We start from the raw sequence: 24,281 nt of genomic DNA, 5'->3' as shown, positions 1-24,281 counted from the left end.
GTCAGGATTCCGATCCAGCGGTAGATTCAGCGAAGCACTGCTCTTGCCAAAAGTATAGCAATTGACTTCTTGCGTTGCCATTGTTGCCAGTGTCAATTTTATAAAGATCTATATTTATAAAATATTTACATTTTATTAAAAAATGATATGTGGAACTAAATAAGATGAGGTAGATTGATATGAGGTTATAATCAATTGGGATGAGATGAAATAAAAGCTTAGTGAAATGATAGCTAGGTTTGGAGTTTTGGCGGAGCCCGAAATGCCACGTCTAGTGACTTTGTTTCCTTTTCCCACGATTGTATACTTTCACAGATGCTAAACAGTTAGTCATCATTAATACACGCTTAAACTTGCAGAAACACTGAATTTACATAATAAACAATTCACACAACTTCTGTCCGCGCGTTCCCGGCAAAAAGCCTGCCTACTGGATGTTGTCTCAACTTAAATCATTAAATACCATTTTATTTCAAATTTAATTTTATTTTTTTAGATTAATTTATATATTAGTGTGACAGACATAGTAGATATAAATTAAGAGACTATATGTGTTTTATTCCCTTTGCCTATCCAATGGATAAATCAAACAAAAAAGTTTGTGGTTTAGCGGAAATTTGGTGTTCACAAAATCCATTTAAAATCCTTCACTAAACATCAAAGTAGTGATGATAATTTTCCTCAGTATTTTATTCGCTCATTCCCGTAACTCGTACACATATGAATGGACATAAAATATGTGTAACAACGTGGTTTTTAGCATAATATGTCAAATGTCCTGATTTAGTTGAAATACATTATTTATCACGTCACACTACAAAGAAATCTGTCAGGTACCTATCGTCACAATAACGTTGAAGATTTGAGACACATGATGTGGTGAAGCCACTGGAAATATCACGATAGGTAACGTCTTATTCTCATAACGATATACCTAGAACCTCTCCATGACTTCAGAAATTGTCGTGTTACATATATTTGGCCCAAATTACTAGGAATTTATAAGTTATTAATTATGAAGTATCTATTAACTTGCTATTATTTAAAACTTTGAATAAAATATAAACTTAAAAGGTGACAATTGTGGTTACAAATGCAAGTAAAGTATATTCTAATACTCCACTTATTATGAAGTGAGTATGTATGTATTTTTTTCTTACATCTACAATAAACTTCCTTAAATAGAAATATTGTTAAATATTTTTATGTCAGACAAAACTTTGTCAAATTAGTATCACATTGTGTGCAGGGCAAATTCCATACATTGTTATTATCTACTTGAAAATTATGCTTGTTATGATAGGATTACTAGTATGCTATATTACCTTTCATAATAAACAATATTTACAATACATTCCAGGCAATCATGGCGACTATACCACAATCTTTGGATGATATCTCTGAAGCAAACCCAAGCAGCATAAAGAGTGATGATAGCAGTCCACATCATGACAACAGCAGAGGGTCGCCACCTCCTAACTGTGCAATATGTCTAGGAACATGTAAAAACAAATCATTCACTGACTCTTGCTTGCACCAATTTTGTTTCAACTGTCTTGTAACTTGGAGTAAGGTTGGTTAAAAACAAATTTTTTGAAGACACATTTAGCAAATTAAATATCTGTAGGTCTTAAAAATAAACATTTAATAGGATTTTAATTAATTTAATTGGATTTTAATGAATTTAAGGGGATTAATTAATTATGTAATCTTCTATCAACCTTATAATGTTCTAATATTCAATCTTCTATCAAATCTATCTAAAATACAAGAAAATTTTACAGATCAATTCATCTATATATTATATGAAAATGAATTGCTGTTTGTTAATCTTGCTAAAACTCAAGAACGGCTGGACAGATTTGGCTAATTTTGGTCTTGAATTATTTGTGGAAGTTCAGAGTCCAGAAGTCCAGTTTAAAAGGAGGATAAATATGAAAATGCTCGGAATTAAATAAAAATAACAATTTTGTTTTTCCTTTGATGTATCCCCCGTCGGACGGGTTCATTTTGTTTGTTTTAAGTTAATTTTATACAAAAGTTTAGGTCTTTTATTTATCAATTGAGGCACTACGAAGTCTGCCGGGTCAGCTAGTTTGTAATATATTATAAAGATTTGACATGATAATAGTTTCTCTAAAATTTTCAGGTAAAAGCAGAATGTCCATTATGCAAGCAAAATTTTAAATCAATAATTTATAATGTTCGTGCCAATCAACAATATGAAGAATACCAAGTGGAACAGCGCCAAGTTGAAACTAGCCAGAGAATTGATATTGATACACTCACAAACAGAAGGTTTAGATACAGGTTAGTACAATAGATTTTGTTTTGTCATAGGGCTAAAATTTAGTAAAATTGCTTTATTAGCTTAGATAAGTGTGCTGATAGATGTTAATTGGTTACTAAAGCCCAGAGACTTCACAATGTGAATGTCATCACTTAATTGTATGCTAATATGCCACCCTTCAAAGGGGAACTTGTGTATACATTCACAAATTAATATACTTCTATTTATTGCTTTAAAGGGTAAATGAGTTCTTGGCTCACCTGTGAGCTTAGTGCGGATTTTTTAACTTCCCTTCGTTTGCCGTTTAGGGTGCTGTTCCAACTCCATACAAATTCGAGATAACTTTTACGCCATTGAAAAATTAAAAAACTCACACTAAGTACACTGGTTATTAGTATTTACCAAAGTCCATAGACATTAACAACAAAAATGCCTCTTGCATGTAAAACCATGTTGAAACATAAGTTCTAAATCTGAGATCTATAGTACAACAGTATCCTCTTCAAACTGGAATTCATTACTTTGAGTCACAAACAGGCCGCATGGTAGTACGTTACCGTGCAGGCTCTAGAGACTACCAGTAATAGATAGAAATGAACAAAAAATTCTTACTGCTAATTAAGAGACTAAAAAAATAATATACTATATTGGTGCAGAACTACATTGACATTGCCACGACGGCAGTCGATAGCCTTCCAGCAGTTGTTGTTACGGCACTACCCACTTGTGGCAAATGTGTTGAGTCCACCACGGCGTCGACGCTCTCCGGCTTCCTTCCGTCGCACTGTGTACCGACACAACCTGTGGGCGCGACCACTCCCCGACTTCACTGGACGGTTTCGTGACTGTACGCCAGAATTCTATAGGTACTAAAAGCATTTATTAATGTTAAACCAATGTGATAATGTTAACCTTGATATGCTCCCTTAAAATGGCTGTTAAATTTTTCAGATCTAACGCCACACAGTTACATCGTCTCGTGCCCTGGTTGAATAGGGAGCTTAGCTACTTATTAAATGGAAACGTAGGTCATATTTCTTACGTGCTGACCAGAATCTTGGAAATGTTGCCTCACCATCACATAACTTTCGGGACCGAGTTTCGGGAAGCGATGACACGTTTCTTTGGTGACAGGACAGACCATTTCTTACACGAGTTGTACTGCTTCGCGTCAACACCCTACGACATGACCGGATATGATCGTAATGTGCAATACACGACTGATTCGCGTATGTCGACAATGGTCAACGAAGTGATATCCAGCTCGGAGTCAGATGGGAGTGTCGACTCGGATATCGTGATGGTGTCGAGCTCATCTGCCGCCGAACCTTCCGCCGGTCCCTCGGGAGTACCGCGAGCTCCGCCCCGGGCCGCCCTCGCAGCCAACAATATAATTCCCATTGAAACAATTTCACATTCTGACACTGACGACGACTCATCCGAAGTAATGGTCGTCGGCTATATCAAGCCCCCTCAGGATCGAACTCCAGAACTCGTTGATCTGGTCGGATCTGATAGCGACGTAGTGATCGCCGAAAGCACGCAACCTCAACCTGGACCGTCCGACACGAATGCCGGCCCTTTTGTGAAGCTTACTTTGAAAAGAGACCGTCCTGAAGGGTCGAATTGGTCTGGTTCGGACTCTGACGACTCGTACCGTCCGCTAAGGCGTCGTCGCCGGCGGCCGCGCTCCTCCGACTCCGCCACGACGGCAGACACGCGCCGCACCACGCCCGAACCTGCCTCCTCCACCTCCGCCTCGTCCGACGCCGATCAGTCGTCAACAGACACGTCACTATCTGACGACAGAAAAACCGGTGCCACCAGAAAGAAGATCAGAAAGAGAAGCAGCAGGGAAGGCGCAACATTTCGCCGGGAAAGAAATGGAAGTGGAAGACGTTCGTCGCCCGGTCAACGACGCGATAACAAAGTAAATACCGACTCGAGTCGTCCGGATCGAGACCGACGAAGTAAAAAGAAGTCACATTCAGGAAAAGGAGTGAAATGTTCTAAACGTCTCGAGGAGCCTCCTCCAGAAGCTCGGCCGACGGAATCCGCGGGACGGAAGTTGAGGAGCGTCGTCACCGTCATGCGCGGCCGGACCGGGCCCGACAGGAGGTCCAGCATCTCTGACTCAGACGACGACCTGCCTCTTAATCTCACTGTACAGAAAAAGCAACCTCCCTCCTAGGGATAGACTGTTGGCTCACGTGTGTGAAGTGAATCATAATTTATATGATAGACTTGTATAATATTGCGAAGTTACTCATATTAAAAAATACCCCAGTCGGTGTTGTGATATTTTGGTAAGAGAACATCATGGAACTACGACTGTGCTCGAATGAAACTACAATTGTAGACGGTGGCGATGATATAGTTTGCACAATTTGTGGCTGCATTGTGTTTTGACCTATAATTTGTAGTGTCAATTTCAAATGAATTACAACCCAAAAGATGGATTGAGGAGGATGAAACCTGAGTTATGAGATCACCATAGTTTTTTGTGTATATATATGTTTAAAAAACACCATTTCTTCAGGCATACATATGCAATTAGTTTTCTGTTATGTGAATTGTTAAAATTGTATATAAATCGTTTTGTCGAATTCTCGCTCATACCTAATTTATGTGAATATTGGCAGAAAATATTTATCAATTCTATTTGTGCTGATCATTTAAGAAGAGTTGTGAAACATAATAATAGAAACGAATAAAATACTTAATCCATTTTGTTTATAAGAAAACTGTACAAAAAAATAAAAAATACACACCTGAGTTAGTATGTACTTGGACTGAACACTTCTTTGAATGTGTAGTTGTGTATTACCAGGTTTTTCGTGTTCTACCGTTTTGGTATTAATATACAGCATAATATAGCATATGATTCCCAGTATGCATTTCCTATAAATCTGAGTAATATGTGTTACTCACTCGTGTTCCTCTTAATCCACTAGGGTGATTGCGTTTAAACGATAAACCCTCGTTAGTGCCTCGTGACATTCCTGAGTTTAATATTTTTCAGCGCTCGTAGAATTGAATAGAGGTTTTTTTTTAATAAATATAGTTTCGGAAAATTTAAGTTACGTCCAGTGCAACGGTGGGCTTTGTTTAATTGCTGTGTGAAGGGGGGATAGCCGTTAAAACATTGACATTTCAACATTTCCCCCTTAGATATTCCCTTAGATATACCCATAAGTATTCATGCAGAATTGTCTAAAGCCTCAGTAACTTATTAACCAGGTGGCATGTGAGGGCATTCGAAAATCAAATGAAAATAGCAATTATAAACTCTAATATTTTACGGGTTCTTAACACGATTTTCATATATAATGAGTTCCTGATCATTAGACACTGTTGCGACAGCAGTGATCACAAGTAGACGGAAGACTGTGGTTAACTCAGGGTAAGTTGTTAGATGCGTTATACTAAAATTGTAGTAGGAATCCGTTACATAATAATGTTTGGCAGATATCCGCGAAAGTTTATAACATTTCCTAAAAAAGTAATATAACACAAAAACAGTGATTACGTCATTTGGTTTATTTTAATTAATGTACCTAATACTTAGTAGCAGGTTAAGGTGAAGAAAAAGAAGAAGATAATTTAGCAGTTGACTTGCGGGTTATCGCACGAAACTATACCCGAAACCTGTTGGACTTAGTTTAGTTTTGTCATACATAGAATTAGCTTCCTTACTTAAGGAAAAACTCATTGGGGCAATTCGTTAACACGTTTATATATTTCAATTGAACAATTAGGTACGTCCACTTCTCGAGTTAAACTTACTGACGATACGAGATTTTTTTCAGATTGATTTTTATTTTGACGTCTTGTCATAGGTATTATAAGGGTTGGTCGCACTTTAACCCCATGAGATATTCGTATTATTCGGTTGGTTGGTTATTTAAATACATTTTTCTTAACGAGATTTCGATATCTACATACCAAATTTTTGATGTCTGGTCGAAGAAAATCCAGTAGTTGATTGGCCCCTTTAACTAATCACCTTCTTGCAGTTATCTTTTTATAAACAAAACGGCTGTGGTAAATAAAACGGGTATATATTTATTTATCGTGTTTAATCAAAATCTAAAACTCTTACAACATAACAATGTATATGATTTTAAGTTCCATTTAACAAAAAAGGTCATAAATCATTTGTATTCAAAAATAATAATTGCCAATAAGCATTCGAAGTTAATTTATATTCGTTTGAATTTATCGATACACGAAATTAAATTAATAAGCTACAAATTCATGAAACAAGCAAAATAATGATATTGCTTTAAAAAAACCCTTCTGCCTTAACGTTGATGATGATCATTATTGTTATAATTACTCCAAACATGAAGACTACACAGGATGTAGGGTAACCGTTACCAATAGAGGGGATTAAACACCCATAACCTAAGACGAAAACAATTAAATCGCGATCCGAAATTTTGTGAATGTTTTCTTTTTTATTTATTACGGCTTTAGTAATACATATTTTTAAAATGCCCGTAATGTAATATAATTAAGATTGCCCTTCCGCTTGTAAATAACACGTCATATGACACGCGGCGATCTGTTTTCGCTTTAAAAGCCGTAATGAATACACTTAAACAACAATTATTTGTGCTTAGCAATTCAATAAACGGTAATCTTACATCCCGAATTTGTTTTGTTTTTTTAATTGTTCTATAGTTTCTTAATTTCCTTTACCACCTACACAGTGAACTGATTTTAATACTCAATAAGAATAGTTCGCTTAATACAGATCCACATTCCTGGACAAGCCGTCAATGCTTACTTCTATCCTACTCACATCCCTTCCCTTCACCAAATTACAATTAAATTTATTTCGTTAATTTCGTCTTAAGATAAAATACGTAGGACTTTATATTTAAAATATAATGAGCTTTATTGTGACGACAAAGAAGAAATTCCGTTTAAATTCCTTTTTTATAGATTAGTATTGAAGTAAATATGGCACAACAGGTTACGTGTGATACCCATACGTATTGGACAAGAACAGTTTTTGGAATATGAGGAAGCGAGGAAATATTGTCCCAGAATTCGTTAAGGAATAATACCTCGGAATAATAGCACGTAAGGCGATACTACTTTCAAGTGGCGAAATTCTTAGCTATCATATCAGATACTTTATTCTACACATATTCAAGAAAAGTGTTGTGTAGCAGCCACCGAAACTGCCCTCTAACATCCAACATTGAAGTTGGACAGCATAAGCTATTAAAATTAGACCTGCAAACTCTTCTGTGAATTAATTCACGAATTATAAAACTTAATATTTAGGTTAGTTCTCACTTCATTGAATATTAATTTAATTAATTTATATTTTACGTCTTACTCTAAAATTACGTAAGCATTTTATAGCACCTGGCTTTATGACAACCGAACCAAATGATTAAATTATAAACCGTATTGCTTCGAATATGTATCCCTTTTTTTCTAAAATATTTTCTGACATTCATATTTACAAAATATACAGTGATATAAACAGTTTACGATGCTAAATTTTATATCGACTTTAGAGCCAGTGGCATAATGTACATATTATATAGTACGTTGTGCAGCTAAAATGTATATAATCCTGAACGCCAAAAAAAGCAGCACAATAATTTAAATCTTTAAATTTAACTACCAAATATTTACTACAAATATTATTGCTTGTCAACATGAAACCAATACAATAAATACCAACGAGTTGATCTGATGACAAACTCTTGAAAGTGAAAAAAAAAAAAAAAGAATAACGGTTCTTCTTTAATTTTATTTTTTTATTGGTTAGATGGGCGGACGAGCTCACAGTCCACCTTGTGTTAAGTAGTTACTGGAGCCCATAGACATCTACAACGTAAATGCGCCACCCACCTTGAGATATCAGTTCTAAGGTCTCAGTATAGTTACAACGGCTGCCCCACCCTTCAAACCGAAACCGATTACTGCTTCACGGCAGAAATAGGCGGGGTGGTGGTACCCACCCGCGCGGACTCACAAGAGGTCCTACCACCAGTAATTACGCAAATTATAATTTTGCGGGTTTGATTTTATTACACGATGTTATTCCTTCACCGTTGAAGTCAATCGTGAACATTTGTTGAGTACGTATTATCATTAGAAAAATTGGTACCCGTCTGAGATTCGAACACCGGTGCATCACTCAACACGAATGCACCGGACGTCTTATCCTTTAGGCCACGACGACTTCAGTTGGAAGGTTTGCCTACGTTTGCCGCTAGGGGCGCTGTTCCAACTGCATATAAATTTAAGTTAACTCTGACGCTATCGAGAACGTTAATAAACTCGCACTAAGCACACAGATGGTGTTTAGTTACCGTCGCTCACAGACGTCAGTAATGCGAGAGGCACAGCTAAGTCGCTGCCTACCGCTGAGTACTCTCCGTAAGCCTCGTTTGAAGAAGGACATGTTATAACGCTTGGGAAACACCGTGCAAGGGAGTTCATTCTAGAACCGGATGGTACGTGGTTTTTTTTTCTTCTGAAAACGCGTTGTCGATTAAGGTAGTGGTTCCAAATAGTATGGATGCACTCTGCTCCGGGGGCGAGAGGGGTGTTGGTAAAAAAAAGTTGGAGGGATCATCTCGAACAATTCCTCAGAGCACTCCCCATGGAATAAGCGGTACAAAACACAAAGAGAACCGAAATCCCTCCGTATACCTAGAGGTTCGGATTCCATAGTGTGCTCGTATCGAACGATCCCGTAGGAAGATACCAATTTTTCTAATGAAATACGTACTTAATTAAATTGTTAACTCACAAGAGGTCCTACCACCAGTGATCTCTGAACTCTATTTAATACGCTTTTTTAAAAGGAAACTGTGTTTAGATTTTGTGTGCTTACGCCCTTTCAAAATAAGTGAAATACTATACTACAAAATAAGTGAATTACTACTATCGTGATCGCAGTGAAATCTCATTTCATGTGAAGTCGTGTTCAGAAACTATTATTGCGCTTACGTCAATAAGCATACGTTTTTTCTCCTTTCCAACAGCGAACGATACTAAAACATTCGTTTGTTTTAAACTGATCGAAATTCATATCTCGTAAATCTGGTAAACAACACAATTATGGTTTTATTAATTACATTAAGACACTGGCCATAAACACTCCAGCTACAGCGTGACGGCATGAATGTAATAAGGCAATTATTATTTACAATACTGTTGCAAATTACGATGGGTTCACCTCGACCACGGTGTTCATGTGCTGCGGATGCGGCTTAAACTCCACTACTTCTTTCCACACCAGCTCTGTGAATCCAAACATAAAAGGAATTAATTAATTAAATTTCTAACGGTAGGCAGCAATTCGGCTCTGCCCCTGGCATTGCTGAAGTCCATGGGCGACGGTAACCGCTCACTATCAGATGGGCCGTATGCTGGTCTGCCTACAAGGACAATAAAAAAATTAATAATAATATTAATAAAGCATCATTCCTCAATTATGTATGTATGAACCAAAACTCTCAACTTAATTTATTAACAAAAAACTAGTCTATATTTCACAGACAATACAATTTGACAGTATTTTTAATTCAATCACTTCTATAAATTTTCATAATGACGTAAAAAGAAAGTATTCAAATATTCAGAACCTTGCGTTATCGAAGATAAATAACTCATTAATCATTATTAATTTTAATACGATATGTATTACTTTTAATAATTTAATTAATTAATATCTGTGTTGTAAATTTTATATAAGTATAAACCTAATCAATATCTATTCTTTTAAGAATTCTGTAATTAATTTTGCAACTGAAAAACAGTTTCTTAATTTTATATCTATTCGCTGGCAGCTTAAATGGCTATTTCAGCTTGGCTCGGGCTGTTAGATGAGATCACGGGCTTGATCTGAGGGAGTGTTGCTAACACTGGCCCTGGCAAGAGCAGTGCTTCAATGAATCTACCACCGGATCGAAAACGCGACCCACTGAAAAGATCCGGCGAAAAACCGAATAGGCTAGTTAGTAACAATATCGAGGCATTAATCGACTAGCAACTCTAAGCCCTTGTGAATGTGGTAATACGCAAGACACCAATAATCTTACGAGGTCGGCTGATCAGCTTTAAAAGACATATCAATTTAAAAGAAATATTTTTACTGGTGTTAGGACCTCTTGTGAGTCCGTGCGGGTAGGTAACCACCGCTCTGCCTATTTCTACCGAGAAGCAGTAATTCTTTTCGGTTCGAAGGTGGGCTGCCGTTGTAACTATAATGAGACCTTAGAACTCATATCTCAAGGTGGGTGGCGGCATTTACGCTGTAGATGGCTATGAGCTCCGGTAACCACTTAACACCGGGTGGACTGTGAGCTCGTCCACCTATATCTATATATATAAAAATGAATTGCTGTTCGTTAGTCTCGCTAAAACTCGAAAACGGATGGACCGATTTGGCTAATTTTGGTCTTGAATTATTTATGGAAGTCCAGAGAAGGTTTAAAAGGTAGATAAATACGAAAATGCTCGGAATTCAATAAAAATAACAATTTTGTTTTTCCTTTGATGGGTCCCCCGTCGGACGGATTCCTTTTGTTTGTTTCAAGTTTATTTTATACAGAAGTTTAGGTCTTTTATATATTGATTGAGGCATTACGAAGTCTGCCGGGTCAGCGAGTATACATTAAAAATAAAAAAAAATAACCTTTCCACTTGTCTACAGGCAGCTCCATGTCTTCGAAGCTCTGGTCGTAGGGCGCAGAAACCGGCTCGTCGGTCGGGTCCGCGTACTGGGCCAAGTACTCGTGCGCGAGCGCTTGTTCTGCCGTTATGCGTCTGAAAATAAGCGACTTAGTCTATTCATATCCAAACTTACATTTCGCAAGCTCGTTGGGAACCACTCGGTTTACGGGCGAGGGTTTTCTTTCTGTTTTATACCACATGTTCTAGAGCTTTGAGAAATTGTTCAGGACTATCTACATTTTACGATTGCCTCATCTCTTCATACATTGAATTTTTCCACCTTCCCCCACTCGATTGTGAGATTAAATTCCTTCTACTATGTTTCCTGAGCTCTAGAACATGGTCTTGTGCAAACGAGGTTGGAGAACATTCCTGAGTTAGGCAGCGGCTTGATTGCGTCCCATACAGAACTTCATGGACGACGATGAAAATCAAAGGAAAAAATACTCAAATCTTGAAAGCAACTGTTTGTTTTAGCTATACTGATCTTTTTTTTTATGTTTAAAGTATTACTGGTGGCCCGGAGGCCTTTCCAGTTTCACCAGGACAAGTGGGCGAGCAAAGGCTCAGCCAGGAGGGGTGAGATTAACTGATCTAAACGGGCAAAGTAATTGAGAAACTTTTTGAAATTCATATGAAGTTAGCAAGGTCTACAAGGCGAATGACGTTTTCGATAAAATTAGCAAATTTGTTATTTTAAATTTGCTATCTCCTTTGAAACGAATTGATTGTGTGACAAAATTGCATCAGACATCACGTACTTATCGGCATCCAGTTCGAGCATCAGTTCCAGCAGGTTGATGGCGAGTGGGTTCGCGCCGCGGAACACCTCGCGGAAGTCGCGTCTCTTCAAAGCCGGCAGAGACTGGATGTAGTTACGTGCCTATAGATAATGAGACGACTATTATTTAATTGATTGAGCAATTTGTCATTGTTATATGAGATTAAAACGTGGCACTCAACTGCTCCAAGCTAAATTAGTCCTATAAAACAAGAATAATTACACCTATAATGACTGAGAGTTTAACATAAACTCCGCGGTACAGTAATCAGAATGGTTATTACTTTATTAAAACTATAGAATTAGTTGTATTCTGTACAACTGGTCTTAGTATATGCTCGAGAATAGCTTTGCGAGAGTTTTTAATAATAATTGAATAAAAAATCAGTTGACGCTCGGTTAATGACCTCTCAAGACGCAGTAGATGCTTCCGTTAGCTGGTTTTGATGTACATTGCGGATTCATAAAAATATTAATAGCTCTCTAATTGACGGCTATATTGAGATAGTACATATATTTTTATCATTTCGAAATGATCGTTTGGATGTTAAACTTTGCATCTAAAACAAAATTCCTATAGGTCTTTGAGGTGACAGATTTTTGATCGCCGATACATTAAATTCATGTGAATCATACGTTTTAATAGTTATATCGCTCGAAAGAACACAGTTTTAGTATTTAAATTGACACAAACGTTTCCATTACACATAGAACATCAAACGGACACAAATGCGTGACTGCACAATCACAAAACCGCAAACAAATCGAGACGCACTTCCACATAAAGACACTTCACTCGTTTTATTACTCATGTACAATCCATGAATTCCAGTTTATTTCTTGTCTATTAACTTTCTATTTTTGTGTATCTGAAGTAAATCTGTTGTATTCTTTGTACGAGGAGCACTGCTGCTTGAGATACAGGCTTTATCACCTAGTTCAAGCACAGATGCACATTATGATTGTGTTTCTACTTCTATGTTAATAATAAATAAATAAAAATAAATAAAATACAATTTATTGAGTACCGCTTTTTTTCATGTACACGTGAATTTTTCGATGGCCATATTGGAAACTATTTGATACATAAATGCCCTGAATGTTGTTTTACCCGATGTTTTAAAGATGTAGCTTTTCAGGTCAAACAAAATATTTCATTCTCCTATATATATATGTATATAGTTATTATGTTATATGTATTAACGTTACTTTTTCTTTTAATTCGTATATATATGCAAAAACGGTTAGGTTAGGTTATATACTTTGTTATATTATTATGTGAAAATTATTATTCTCTGTTGCCTCGAGAAAGTGTGAATAGAAAATATTTTATGCGGATATGTGTTAATCCTTACCTCTTCACTAATAATTTTGTCAAACGTCTCCTGCTCTGGTTTCCCACACAAAAACAGTATCCTCATTAAATGGTCCATATCTGGTTGCAAGAATGTTAAGGTTACAAGCACCAAACTTACACAAGCGACATTAAAACTGATACATACAGTAAAAGCATGTTAAAGCAAAGCTGTTACGTGTAAAATCCAGCGCAGGCGGCTCTCACCCATTTTAACAAAGAAGATTGTACAATGTGTTTCAAACATTCTGACACCGTGTGACCTAATCGCACTTCACAAAAAACCGACAGAATACAATTTTAAATTTACAGATGTCGCGTTAAATGACACTAATATAACGCGAAATATACATATATTTACAAAATCAATTTTGATACTTCAATAAGTATATAGTTATAATATGTATAATGTCAGTATTCTCATTGTCGTGCGCATAATGTTTACTTACAGACTCGGACGATATTTTCTGCATAAACTCCTGAGCGGGCGTGCCGAGTATCTCCATGATTAAATTCAATTGATGAATATCTGTCTTCTCCATTAAGGGTTCTCACGCAATGCGGCTCGGTAACGATTTCATTTAACACAAAAAAAACTTAACCGACCTATACCTATACCACACAGTTAACTTATATAATCGGTAAAAGCGAAGCTAAACATTTTATTATTAACGCCTATTTACGGTGGTAGATTCTGCGAAGTACTGCTCTTGCTAGGGCCAGTGCTAGCAACACTCCGATTTGAGCCCCGTGAGCTCACCTACATGTTAGGGCGAAGCTGAAATAGCCTCTCAAAGCAGTATAGGTAGGGAAAAAAAACGCATTTATACAATAACTATATTATATATATGCCTACAAACTTTTGCGATACATATATTTTGTAAACATATTATTGATGCTTCTTACCTAAACATTATTCACAGAGTGAGAATAAAAGTGACCAAACTGAATAATTGTTAGGCTCGCTTAACCAGATCACCCACCCAATTTTATGAAGTCGCCGCGGTCATTGACAACCAATTATTACCAGATTAACCGCGAGCTCATTTATATATGCAAATTAAAACAAAACAAATAATTCCAGTTAGTACTCCTTAAATCTGATTTATATGGAGCATCATTAAGAGGTTTTCCCGAAACTTGAAATTGTTTTTATTTATTTTGTTATTTCTTAGATGGGTGGACAAGCTCACGGCCCGCCTGGTGTTAAGTGGTTACTGGAGCCCATAGACATCTAGAACGTAAATGCGGCCACCCACCTTGAAACATGAGTTGTATAAGGTCTTAGTTTCAACAGTACAACCGCTGCCCCCCTCTTCGAACCGAAAGCATTACTGCTTCACGGCAGAAATAGGCAAGGAGGTGGTATCTACTTGTGTGGACTCACAAGACGTCATACCACCAGTAAAAAAATATTAAATAGGCATACGATCTATCTGGTCGAATATCTGGATTATAATACCAAATATTCTGTGAGCTACTGGCGATAAACATCATAAAGTGAATGCACCTTGAGACATGGAGGCGATTTATATTCTTGGGCCCGCGGTTCGCAGTCGCGGACCAGACCCACATACCCCGCGTGCCCCCTAGACTAGGGGACCTCATAAAAGGATCAGCACGAGGCCCGAAAAAAACCTTAAGACGATTTCACAAATGTCATAGTTATATTGTCATGTTATAATTGTCACCGAAAAACGCCCCGGTAAAAAAAGGCAGGACAGAATTACAAATACCCCTACGGGTTCTATACGTTGCGCCATCATATAAAAAAAAATACTAATCATGGAAACGCAGTCTATATTATTTGAGTTTTAAATATCCGAATTTACTTTGAAAAATCGTATCAATTAATATGGCATTGAAAAGCACTAATCTAGCTAAAATGTAGCGATTGCACATTATTAATATATTACATCACCTTTCATTTAAGTCTTTTAATTATTATTTGACGTATAATAAATACGACCGATAGATTTAGTGATAACTCAGTTTGCAGCAATGCTGTGTAAGTTATTTGACATTGGCCTTAAACTGTTTTACAAACAAATAAATAAAGTTGTCGAAATAATCACTACACAGTATAAAACAAAGTCGCTTTCTCTGTCCCTATATCCCTATGTATGCTAAAATTTTTAAAGCTACGCAACGGATTTGAATGCGGTTTTTTTTAATAGATAGAGTGATTGAAGACGAAGGTTTATATGTATTAAATTAAATATTGGAGAAATCAATAATAAATTACAGTTTCCAAAGCGAAGCGAGGGCGGGTCGCTAGTTTATTTATATTTAAAAATATATATTTAGGGAAGACTAGACCCCGGTACCGGTGGTTAGATCTTGTTGAATACACGGAACAAACGAATCTGGGCCAACAGAGCGTCGGCCGGCGGACTGTCTCTGATATAAGGCAGTGCAGGCTGACAAGAGATAGAGCAATATCGAGAAGAACGTAAGGATTACGTTCCGATTTTAGGTCGTCGAGCCAAATTAATAAGTACAGAATATTTGGTAAGCTAGTAATATTACGAGAATACACACACCGGGCCGCAATGGATACACGCCTAGGCCCGGGCCTTAAGGGCGGGATGACTTGAGGGGTGGAAAAGTTTTTGAAATGTAAAAATTTCAAAGAAGAAAATAAGTACAGTCTCCTTTGAAAATAAGATCAGATTATTTTTTATAAAAAATCAAAATATATGTAGTTACTTTAAATTAAAAAAAAATTTTTTTGCATCAAAATTAATAAAATATAATGTAACATTAAGGACAGCTCGATAAACAGGGCCTAATACGGCATCAATCCTAAATCCATCACTGCCCTTAGGCTGGTGTTTGGCAACATTGTCTCGACTAAAAGAGCCAAATATAGATAACACACAATTGAAATTAATTCAAAGAGCCATTTTTTTAAACATTATATATTTTTATAGCTTTGTGTTTAATCAGGGCTCAGGGCGGCATCAAGCCTAAATCCGTCACTCACTCCGGGGACATGTTAAAGAAACCGTTCTACTCGTACTAGCGATGTTCTAATGATCGAAATTCATATTCACTGACACCTACATTTTTACATTCACCATAAAAGTGTTACGTAATAAGAAGATGGGTTGAAAAATAATGATATGTCATCAGTGCAAACAAACGATCTCTTCTCTTAATTCATTTTAAACCAGAATTTTATTTTCCGTACAAACTGTTTGGTAATGGTAATGGAATGATAATAGCTTTGTGTGTATGTATGCATTAAGCTACTAAATATTGTCTGCCTTTTGACTAAAAACATACATATATACATACATATATGGTTCTAATACATACAATGGAAGTGATATAATAACAAAACATCAATCTAAAATGTTATGCTACATGTGTGATTTTATGAGATTAAAAGGATACGGTCAGTACCGGGGAACAAAGTTCTTCCTGTCAGCAACTCAGCCATAATACAACCCACAGACCAAATGTCCACAGTTTGGTTATAATGCATCCAATTGAGCATTATCTCTGGTGCACGATACCATCTGCAATTGATAACAATAACAAATCCGAATCTAACAACAACCATTTATCGACCTTTTACGTATGAATTTCATGTTTATTTTGAACTATTGAAATTTATGAAGATACTACATATTGAAATATGTAGGCTTTCTTTAATTATTTTTGTGGCAATGGTCATCGAACTAATCGTAGTGTGGGGACCATTGGTAAATAATAAAATAGTGATTTTGATAAATAATTAAAATTAATTTCATTTCATTGAATAGTTAAAGACTCACCTTGTTGCCACATAACCTGTCATTTCAGTCTCAGTGGGTCTCGCCAAGCCAAAATCTAAGATTTTTAACTCACAGTCCTCATTCACAGCTATGTTAGAGGGTTTTAAATCCTATAAATGCAATAATGTTAATGTTATTAGCAATAATTACATCCTAATATCAATTTAAATACTGGTTGTTAAATGGAATAAAGTTAAGCTGCCTTTATTAAGATTTAACTTGTTACAGTAACTATAAAGACCTAAAAGTTATTTTATGTGTAACCTCGGAAACTAACTGCTACAGGGGTAATTCATATTTCTGGTTAGCCCACAATATAGAGTTGAGATGTTTTTTAAAAGAAAACATAATTTATTCCAGTGCAATACGCTTTGTCACTATTCAGCTATAAATAAATCTGTATAAATACAGTCTTGGCACTTACGGCACTAGTACAAATTAATAATTATGCCTTAATGGCCCTATTTAAAACTTCGCACCGAGTGTTGGCGAATCTGAATTAGTGAAGTAATACCATGACTATTCACATGAGTTTTTAATGTATAGTTACTTTGAAATGTTTAGTAGGTACATAAAAAATAAAGTCTTAGGGTGTGTACCTACTTTTGGTATTATATACATTTTTAATACAATTTTTGAATTGTAACATTGACAACCTAAACATTGATAAGTGTTTCTCAACTTGTAATGTTTCAACATAATCATGAATCGGATTAGTAATTGTGGATTTATTCAGCTGCGGTGCATAATTCGTTTAAACAAATAGGTGTATTTCATCTAGTGACAGCACAACGGAGTGAGATTTATTTATGTTCTATGAAACACATTACCCTATGAATGATGCCAGCCGAATGTATGTATTTGAGTCCACGTAAAATCTGGTATACCAGAAACTGAACGTGGTCATCAGAAAGCTTCTGTGTCCGTACGATGTTATTCAGATCAGCACCCATTAGATGGGTCACTAAGTATACTTGCTGAAAATCTTCTAATGTTTTCTCCGGTGTGAACACATCCAGCAATCCTAAGAACATATTTTATGAGCATTATCATTTTAAGCTTTTTATAATATTCTAGAAAATGTTTATTGCTCTAAATAGGTAGACAATTTCACGGCCCATCTTGTGATATCACAAAGTCAACGATGTCATCTACCTTAAGGCACAAAATCATAATTTTAATTGTAAATTTTTTTTTATTGCTTAGATGGGTGGACGAGCTCGCAGCCCACCTAGTGTTAAGTGGTTAATGGAACCCATAGACATCTACAACGTAAATGCCTCCATCTTGAGATATGAGTTCTAAGGTCTGAGTATAGTTAGACATTACTGGTGGCCCGGAGGCCTTTCCAGTTTCACCAGGACAGGACGCATTACTGCTTCACGGCAGAAATAGACGCAGCGGTGATATCTACCCGTGCGGACGCACAAGTACTACCGTCCTACCACCAGTAATTACGCAAATTATAATTTTGCGGGTTTGATTTTTACTACACGATGTTATAATTCCTTCACAGTGGAAGTCAAACGTTAACATTTGTTAATTACGTATTTCATTTAATTTTATTTCTGTCTTGCAGACTTTTTATGTTGTAGGTGCCATGACACGGATATACCAACAGGTAGGTGCAAGGAATAACATTGTAACTAGGCTTTTTCTAAATATCATTTAAAATGTTATTCTCGGCATATGTCGATATTGTCTCAAACGCGAAAAATAAAAAAAATTGTGGTCAGAGCCCATTAAATAATAGTATTTATAATGTACATAACCGCGAAAGTTTAAAACAATTCATGAAGTTGAAATATTTTCGGGCTCCGAAAACCGGTTAGCAGGCAGGTGTACTGTTACTTCTTCTGCCGTTTAATGAAATAGATAAAAAAACAGACACTTGGAATACCATGCCTATATGTTATAACACGATGCACCGTAGATTACTCTGTGATTAGATTTACTGTTAAATTGGAATTGGTGGTTTTATGGCGGATTTTTTTTTATTTTTAAAGGCGGTAACGCTTTACCACAGTTTTATTATGATGTACGGGTGACGTGCTTGAGCAGTATCAGCTTAAGACAAATTTTTAGGACTCATTTCCAAGAGCGCTTGGTAGGAACCTTTTTTTTATGATTGAAGGATTACTGGTGGCCCGGAGGCCTTTCCAGTTTGACCAGGACAGGTGGGCGAGCAAAGGCTCAGCCAGGAGGGGTGGGATTTGCTAACAGCCACCCGAGCGCCTCCGAAGGAGACCTAACAGCTCAAGAGTAGCTGCTTCGCGAATGAATCTACTACCGGATCGGAATCGCGACCCGCTGAGAAGATCCGGCGAGAAACTCAGCGAGCTGATTCATGGGTTAGGTTGCACGGCGAACTCTTTGTCGAGTTCGACGAGTACGGTTAACGAGGTCCCTAAGCCTGCTCCTAGTGTTAGAGCTGAAGGCGTCTAATGCAAAGGTTATTGGATCCGTAAGGACGTGTCTAGGGCGTCGACGGTGACTGGCTCCTGCGTGATCAGGATTCGGGGAGTAGTCAGCGGCGGCAACGATAAGGCGATTATCATGACGCATAGCTTATCGAAGTATCATTCCGACGCTGACTTCATGTATTTCTGGATAGATTCGATGCCCAGGTCGTCGTGTAGGTCAACGTTCCTCACGAACCACGGAGCTCCGACGGCTAACCTACAAAAGCGGGATTGTAGAGATTGGAGGGTGTCTATGCGTGTGCGGGCCGCGTGAGAGAACACCACACTCGCGTAAGTCATGACGGGCCTTATGTAAGTTTTGTAAAGTGTCACCTTGTTCCGAAGGGACATTTTACTCCGCTTACAGATCATGGGCGGTAGAAACCTAAAGGCGACGCTCAACTACTGCAAGTCCGCAATTATATGTTTCTTTGTACCTTGTATTATATGTACCTTCAGGTTCTAAAGAAGATCTTTCGGTGACGGTTCGAAACGACAGGAAAGATTAAGGTCATGCGCCGTGCTAACAGTACCAGCGTGCCGCTAAGTTGTATTAAAGAGCAACCGTTAAACGATGGGTCACATTTAGACCCGCCAGGATAGTTCCAATCCATTGGTTATCCTGAAGCATAATAATAGCACCACCTGAGCGGCTTACTGGCCAATGACTCCGACGATCCAGGTAGTTTACACCGACGTTTATATTGGCGGCGACCGCTCCTCCTACCTGTCCCAAGTTCTTATGTTTTCTTCTTTCTTTTCTTATTTTTTACTCTTCAACTTTTGGCTTTTCTCCACATAATTCCCAAGAAACCCATCTGTACCGGATTTTGCCTTGCATCTTGTTGCCACCGCGTAAAGTGATGTCGGGCGAGAGCCCGAGCATACTACAGCTGACACTGAACATTGCGTAACCAGCGTAATTCATAATTAAACTTAAACGTTCCATTGCTTATACGTAGAACTCTATTAAATTAATCGTTGACTGATCAAGACGCAATTCATCGCACGCATTCAAGTGATCTTTTTTATCTTTTACTGCCGGTAACTGTCTCACATTGTGTGATCACCGATGTGAGAGCCCACTGTTAGAGACCTGCATCACCCAACGTGCGAACAGGACAGAACTACTAATACCGCCGATGTGTGCGCCGGATTGTATCTCACAGTATTAAACACGAATGCTCCTAAATTGCCAATCTCGTTAAGTATTTATATTGACTTTCGTACAAGATCCACAGAATTTCGGATTCCCTGAAGATCGTCCATTTTCACCGTCCCCTAAGTGGCGGATCCTTCAATTTGTAAAACCCAGACTCTAAAGTACAAGTTTAGTATCGCCAAATTATCAACAAGTGACAATGCGATTTCCGTTACGATCGTTCATCTAACTGTTTATTAGGACTTTAAGAAAACTTCCGTTGTGCCATTCAAATTTAAGATAATCTCACTTCTCCTTAATTCTACTGACACGGAATGTTTGTAGCCCGAGTCTACAGAAGCGTTACAAGTACGATCTGTAGATTAAGGCTAGGCCATACGTGTACCCCCGTCCACCTAGCTAAACTTCATATCAGGGATAGTTCTATTTGCGAATGTGGTCTTGACGAAGGCTCTCCAAATCACATGTTTTTCAGTTGTCCTCGTCTATCTTCTTCCCTCTATGATCTCCTTCCTCCTGATATTCCTCGCCCCATTGATCTCAAATCTTTTCTTTCCCTAGTCAACTCCCCTTTCGTTTATATTCTTAGTTCATTAATTAACCAAAATAACATTAAGCTGTAGTTTGTCTGTCTTTTATCGAACTAACCCCTGTATATATATTGTGTGCGTCTTATTTGTTTTAGGTAAATCAACAGAGATCCTGTCATCAAACATTCTTAGCTATTCACTTAATTCTTAGTGAATATCTGTGACCTTGCTCGTTCACGAAGCCCGCTATAGAAAGCAGAGTATTATATACCTACACTTGACATTGGCGAAATCTAAAAGGAAACGCCATAAACCTAAGAGATAGATAGAGATAGTATCTGTTTTTGTTCTGTGCGGTATGACCCAGGGGAACATCCTGAGGGATTGTCAGTGATTTACCCGTCATTTCTTTTCATCACCATTTTTACCACCGCACCTTCAGTTCAGTTTTCATAGGTGAAAAACTTCACTGCCCACTTGGTTTACACTTAGGTACCTTTATTAATGTATGCACATAACCATACCCAAATTTATTAATGCAGATGTCATATTTTCGGTACTCAAAGATTACAACCGATAAATATTGATCTACTGATAACATGAATGCACAGTGATGGTTAAAGCTATTTTTTTCTACAGCAAGTATAAAGATAAAGGCACATTGTTGTCAAACCAATTTTTTTATTTGTAGAAAGTAATTTACATTTTTTCCTTTATAGCAAAATATGTTTAATTAAACAAAATGTCAAAATCTCCAAAGAGTGCACACAGAAAATATTGGTTTAGCAACAATGATATTAAAAAATCCATATAAATGATCAAATCTTTATATCCTATGCTATGCTATATAATGCTCGCTCAGGTTTTTGTACTTGACTCATACCAATATTAAGACCTGCCCAAATCTGCTGATAGGTAATTCTTTAGCAGATTTTAATGAGGCCCATGCCTTTGATTTGATTTTCCCAGGGCGGCCACTAATAGCCATGAGCCATACAAAATCATATACTATGAAAAATAAAACAATATATATTTTTTTAATGCCAATCTGTCGATACTTTCAGCAATTTTTGCCAGTGTCGTGTTATGGCTACACATGGAACATTGTCGAGCTATTTAAACACACTTAATATTATAAAAAGTATCCAATTTTGGCAATACTAATGGTGCCTGCGACTAACACAAAATTAATGTAACTAATTTTAATTTTACAATTTTTACACAATGTTTTACTTTTAAGTTTATTGTTTTACATTTTAATAAACTTAAAAGTAAAACATTGTGTAAAAATTAAATCAGTAAGCTAGGTAAAATTTGGTATTTGTCTCTAGCATGGTAGTCCCTGAAGCAATTGCATGTAAACTCATTGCAACTGAAAGGATAAGACGCGCAGGTGCCTTTGTTTCAAGCAATACAACAATATTCACATTTGCAATGCACATTTCTTTCGATTTGAAGGTTGCGGCAGCTGTTGTACTGTAAAATCAGAGACTAGAACTCACATCCCAAGATGCGTGGTCGCATTAACATTTTAGATGTCTACGGGTTGTGGTCACCACTTAACACCAGGAAGGTCGTGAGCTCATCCACCCATCAAAAGCAACAACAAATTTTTTTTAATAACAAATACTTTTATTTGATGGATTCTTAAACAAATTTCAGTTTTATTGAGTTCCCAATATTTGCCAGCCTCATGCTCATGATAAGACTATACAGATAAGGTTTAAAAAATAAAGTTATATGTCTCTGCCTCTTTCTAATTAGTAGAAAATATTACCAATGCAGCTCAATAATTCAACACGACAAATATCAACAATTTTTGAGGACACTTTCAAGGCCATTGTTTTTTCACTACTTTTATAGCCTTATACAGGTTCGTAGGTTTCATAGTAATAAATAATAAACTTTGCACAAAACATAATACATATCATGTCCCTCTGTTGAAAGCAAACTGCTCATGAAGCTGAAGAATTGTGTGAAAAAATTACTTTTTACAGCTTTTTCTAGCTTACAAAGCTAACTGCGGAGTGTAGATTATTTTATAGATAGAACATTAAGTGAAAAGTGAAAATATAATACTTACCAATAACATTCTCATGGTTCATATGTTTCAACATTCGCAACTCTCTGTATGTTCTCTTTGCATGAACAGCTGATTGAAAAGGTCTCGCTAACTTTTTAATAGCCACTTTCATACTATGTTGGGCATCTATTGCAGAACTAAAATTAGATACAAAATAATGGATATAAGAATTGATGGATACGTACGTATCTAAACTAGTTCCGCCCACACAAGTATAATTTGCGAACTGAAGCAAATAAATGGTGCTCGATGTTATTACGATAATTTAATAAATTAATTAATATATGAACTTTAACATTGGCATTCTGCCTACTGTGCTTACAAATAGAATACATACCAAACCTGACCGTAAGCGCCGGAACCTACAGGTGTAAGCATCTGATATCGCTCCGGGACTATCCATTCGGTTTTATTAATTTCTACTTTATGGAAACGAGGCATTTTAGTCGTTCGTTTGAAATTAGCTGTATGTAAATTATGTATTAGACTTCAATTTTCTGGTTTACATTAATTTTATTAATATTTTTTTCAGACGACTTTCGATTCATTTGACAAGTGTATAATCTATGTTTCTGTCAGTGAATTTAATTTCATAGTTCATCCATTGGGTAGACAAAGGGACTGTAGCCCATATAGACATTTTTTTTGTAACAATGTCTAATTTATGAAGAGTGAAATAAAGAGCTCTACCAACATAAATTTTTGAAGTCGTCGTGCCCTAGAAGGTAAGGCGTCCGATGCATTCGTGTTGAGTATAAACGGATCCTCAGGGTGGCGGCGATAATTGAGACAATTTACATCCACACGAAATATTATATTCTCTTTAGTACACGTTACGGTGGGTAGAATACGAATGCAATCGAGATATAAATACCATGCTAACCGCCGGTATTTATACAATCATCTTGACCTATTTAAATACAAACTTTGTAGGTAATATTAAACATTGTTCATCTTAATTATTCTGCTGATTATTTACGTACAATTATTATTTAATAATATCGAATTATGTAATATAAATAGCATTAAGGCTTATTGCGCCGTAAGGTTTATTGCGCCGGAAGCTGTCAAGCGGAAGGCGCCAATAAAATATTATAAGTATAAAGAAATATGAATGAACTATTT

General features: G+C 36.8%; 2 protein-coding genes across 4 annotated transcripts; one reads left to right on the top strand and one right to left on the bottom strand.

The window, feature by feature from the left end:
• Positions 1-566: 566 nt before the first annotated feature.
• On the top strand, positions 567-6,947 carry Topors (Topoisomerase I-interacting protein). 2 transcript variants are annotated; one of them, XM_028178665.2, is made up of 5 exons: positions 567-906; positions 1,361-1,573; positions 2,150-2,310; positions 2,947-3,156; positions 3,242-6,947. In XM_028178665.2, the coding sequence occupies exons 2-5, from the start codon at positions 1,367-1,369 to the stop codon at positions 4,479-4,481; spliced, it is 1,818 nt and encodes a 605-aa protein (XP_028034466.2). In that variant the 5' UTR covers positions 567-906; positions 1,361-1,366; the 3' UTR covers positions 4,482-6,947. The 2 variants fall into 2 exon arrangements, with proteins under 2 accessions (XP_028034466.2, XP_028034468.2); XM_028178667.2 differs by having other exon boundaries at positions 610-833.
• On the bottom strand, positions 6,353-23,742 carry P38mapk (p38 map kinase). Of its 2 annotated transcripts, none has more exons than XM_028178705.2 (9): positions 23,494-23,742; positions 23,157-23,293; positions 17,750-17,943; positions 16,920-17,029; positions 16,537-16,661; positions 13,587-13,666; positions 11,764-11,885; positions 10,965-11,095; positions 6,353-9,568 (listed from the first exon to the last, which is right to left on the bottom strand). In XM_028178705.2, exons 1-9 carry the CDS (start codon positions 23,595-23,597, stop codon positions 9,489-9,491), a joined length of 1,083 nt encoding a protein of 360 aa, XP_028034506.1. In that variant the 5' UTR covers positions 23,598-23,742; the 3' UTR covers positions 6,353-9,488. The 2 variants fall into 2 exon arrangements, with proteins under 2 accessions (XP_028034506.1, XP_028034507.1); XM_028178706.2 differs by lacking the exon at positions 13,587-13,666 and adding an exon at positions 13,139-13,218 and having other exon boundaries at positions 23,494-23,724.
• Positions 23,743-24,281: the final 539 nt, after the last annotated feature.

This window comes from Bombyx mandarina, chromosome 05, assembly GCF_030267445.1.
Source record: "Bombyx mandarina strain Sakado chromosome 05, ASM3026744v2".
Lineage (NCBI taxonomy): Eukaryota > Metazoa > Arthropoda > Insecta > Lepidoptera > Bombycidae > Bombyx > Bombyx mandarina.
Note: the sequence above shows the minus strand (reverse complement) of the source record. Positions and strands in the feature narration are given on the sequence as shown.

Coding starts and splice junctions, on each gene's coding strand:
- Topors (XM_028178665.2), top strand. CDS start 1,367: ATGGCGACTATACCACAATCTTTGGATGATATCTCTGAAGCAAACCCA. Junction 1,574..2,149: donor GTCTTGTAACTTGGAGTAAG/GTTGGTTAAAAA, acceptor TAAAATTTTCAG/GTAAAAGCAGAATGTCCATT. Junction 3,157..3,241: donor TGTACGCCAGAATTCTATAG/GTACTAAAAGCA, acceptor TAAATTTTTCAG/ATCTAACGCCACACAGTTAC.
- P38mapk (XM_028178705.2), bottom strand. CDS start 23,597: ATGCCTCGTTTCCATAAAGTAGAAATTAATAAAACCGAATGGATAGTC. Junction 17,030..17,749: donor CGGCTGGCATCATTCATAGG/GTAATGTGTTTC, acceptor TTGCATTTATAG/GATTTAAAACCCTCTAACAT. Junction 11,096..11,763: donor CTCGAACTGGATGCCGATAA/GTACGTGATGTC, acceptor GCTTATTTTCAG/ACGCATAACGGCAGAACAAG.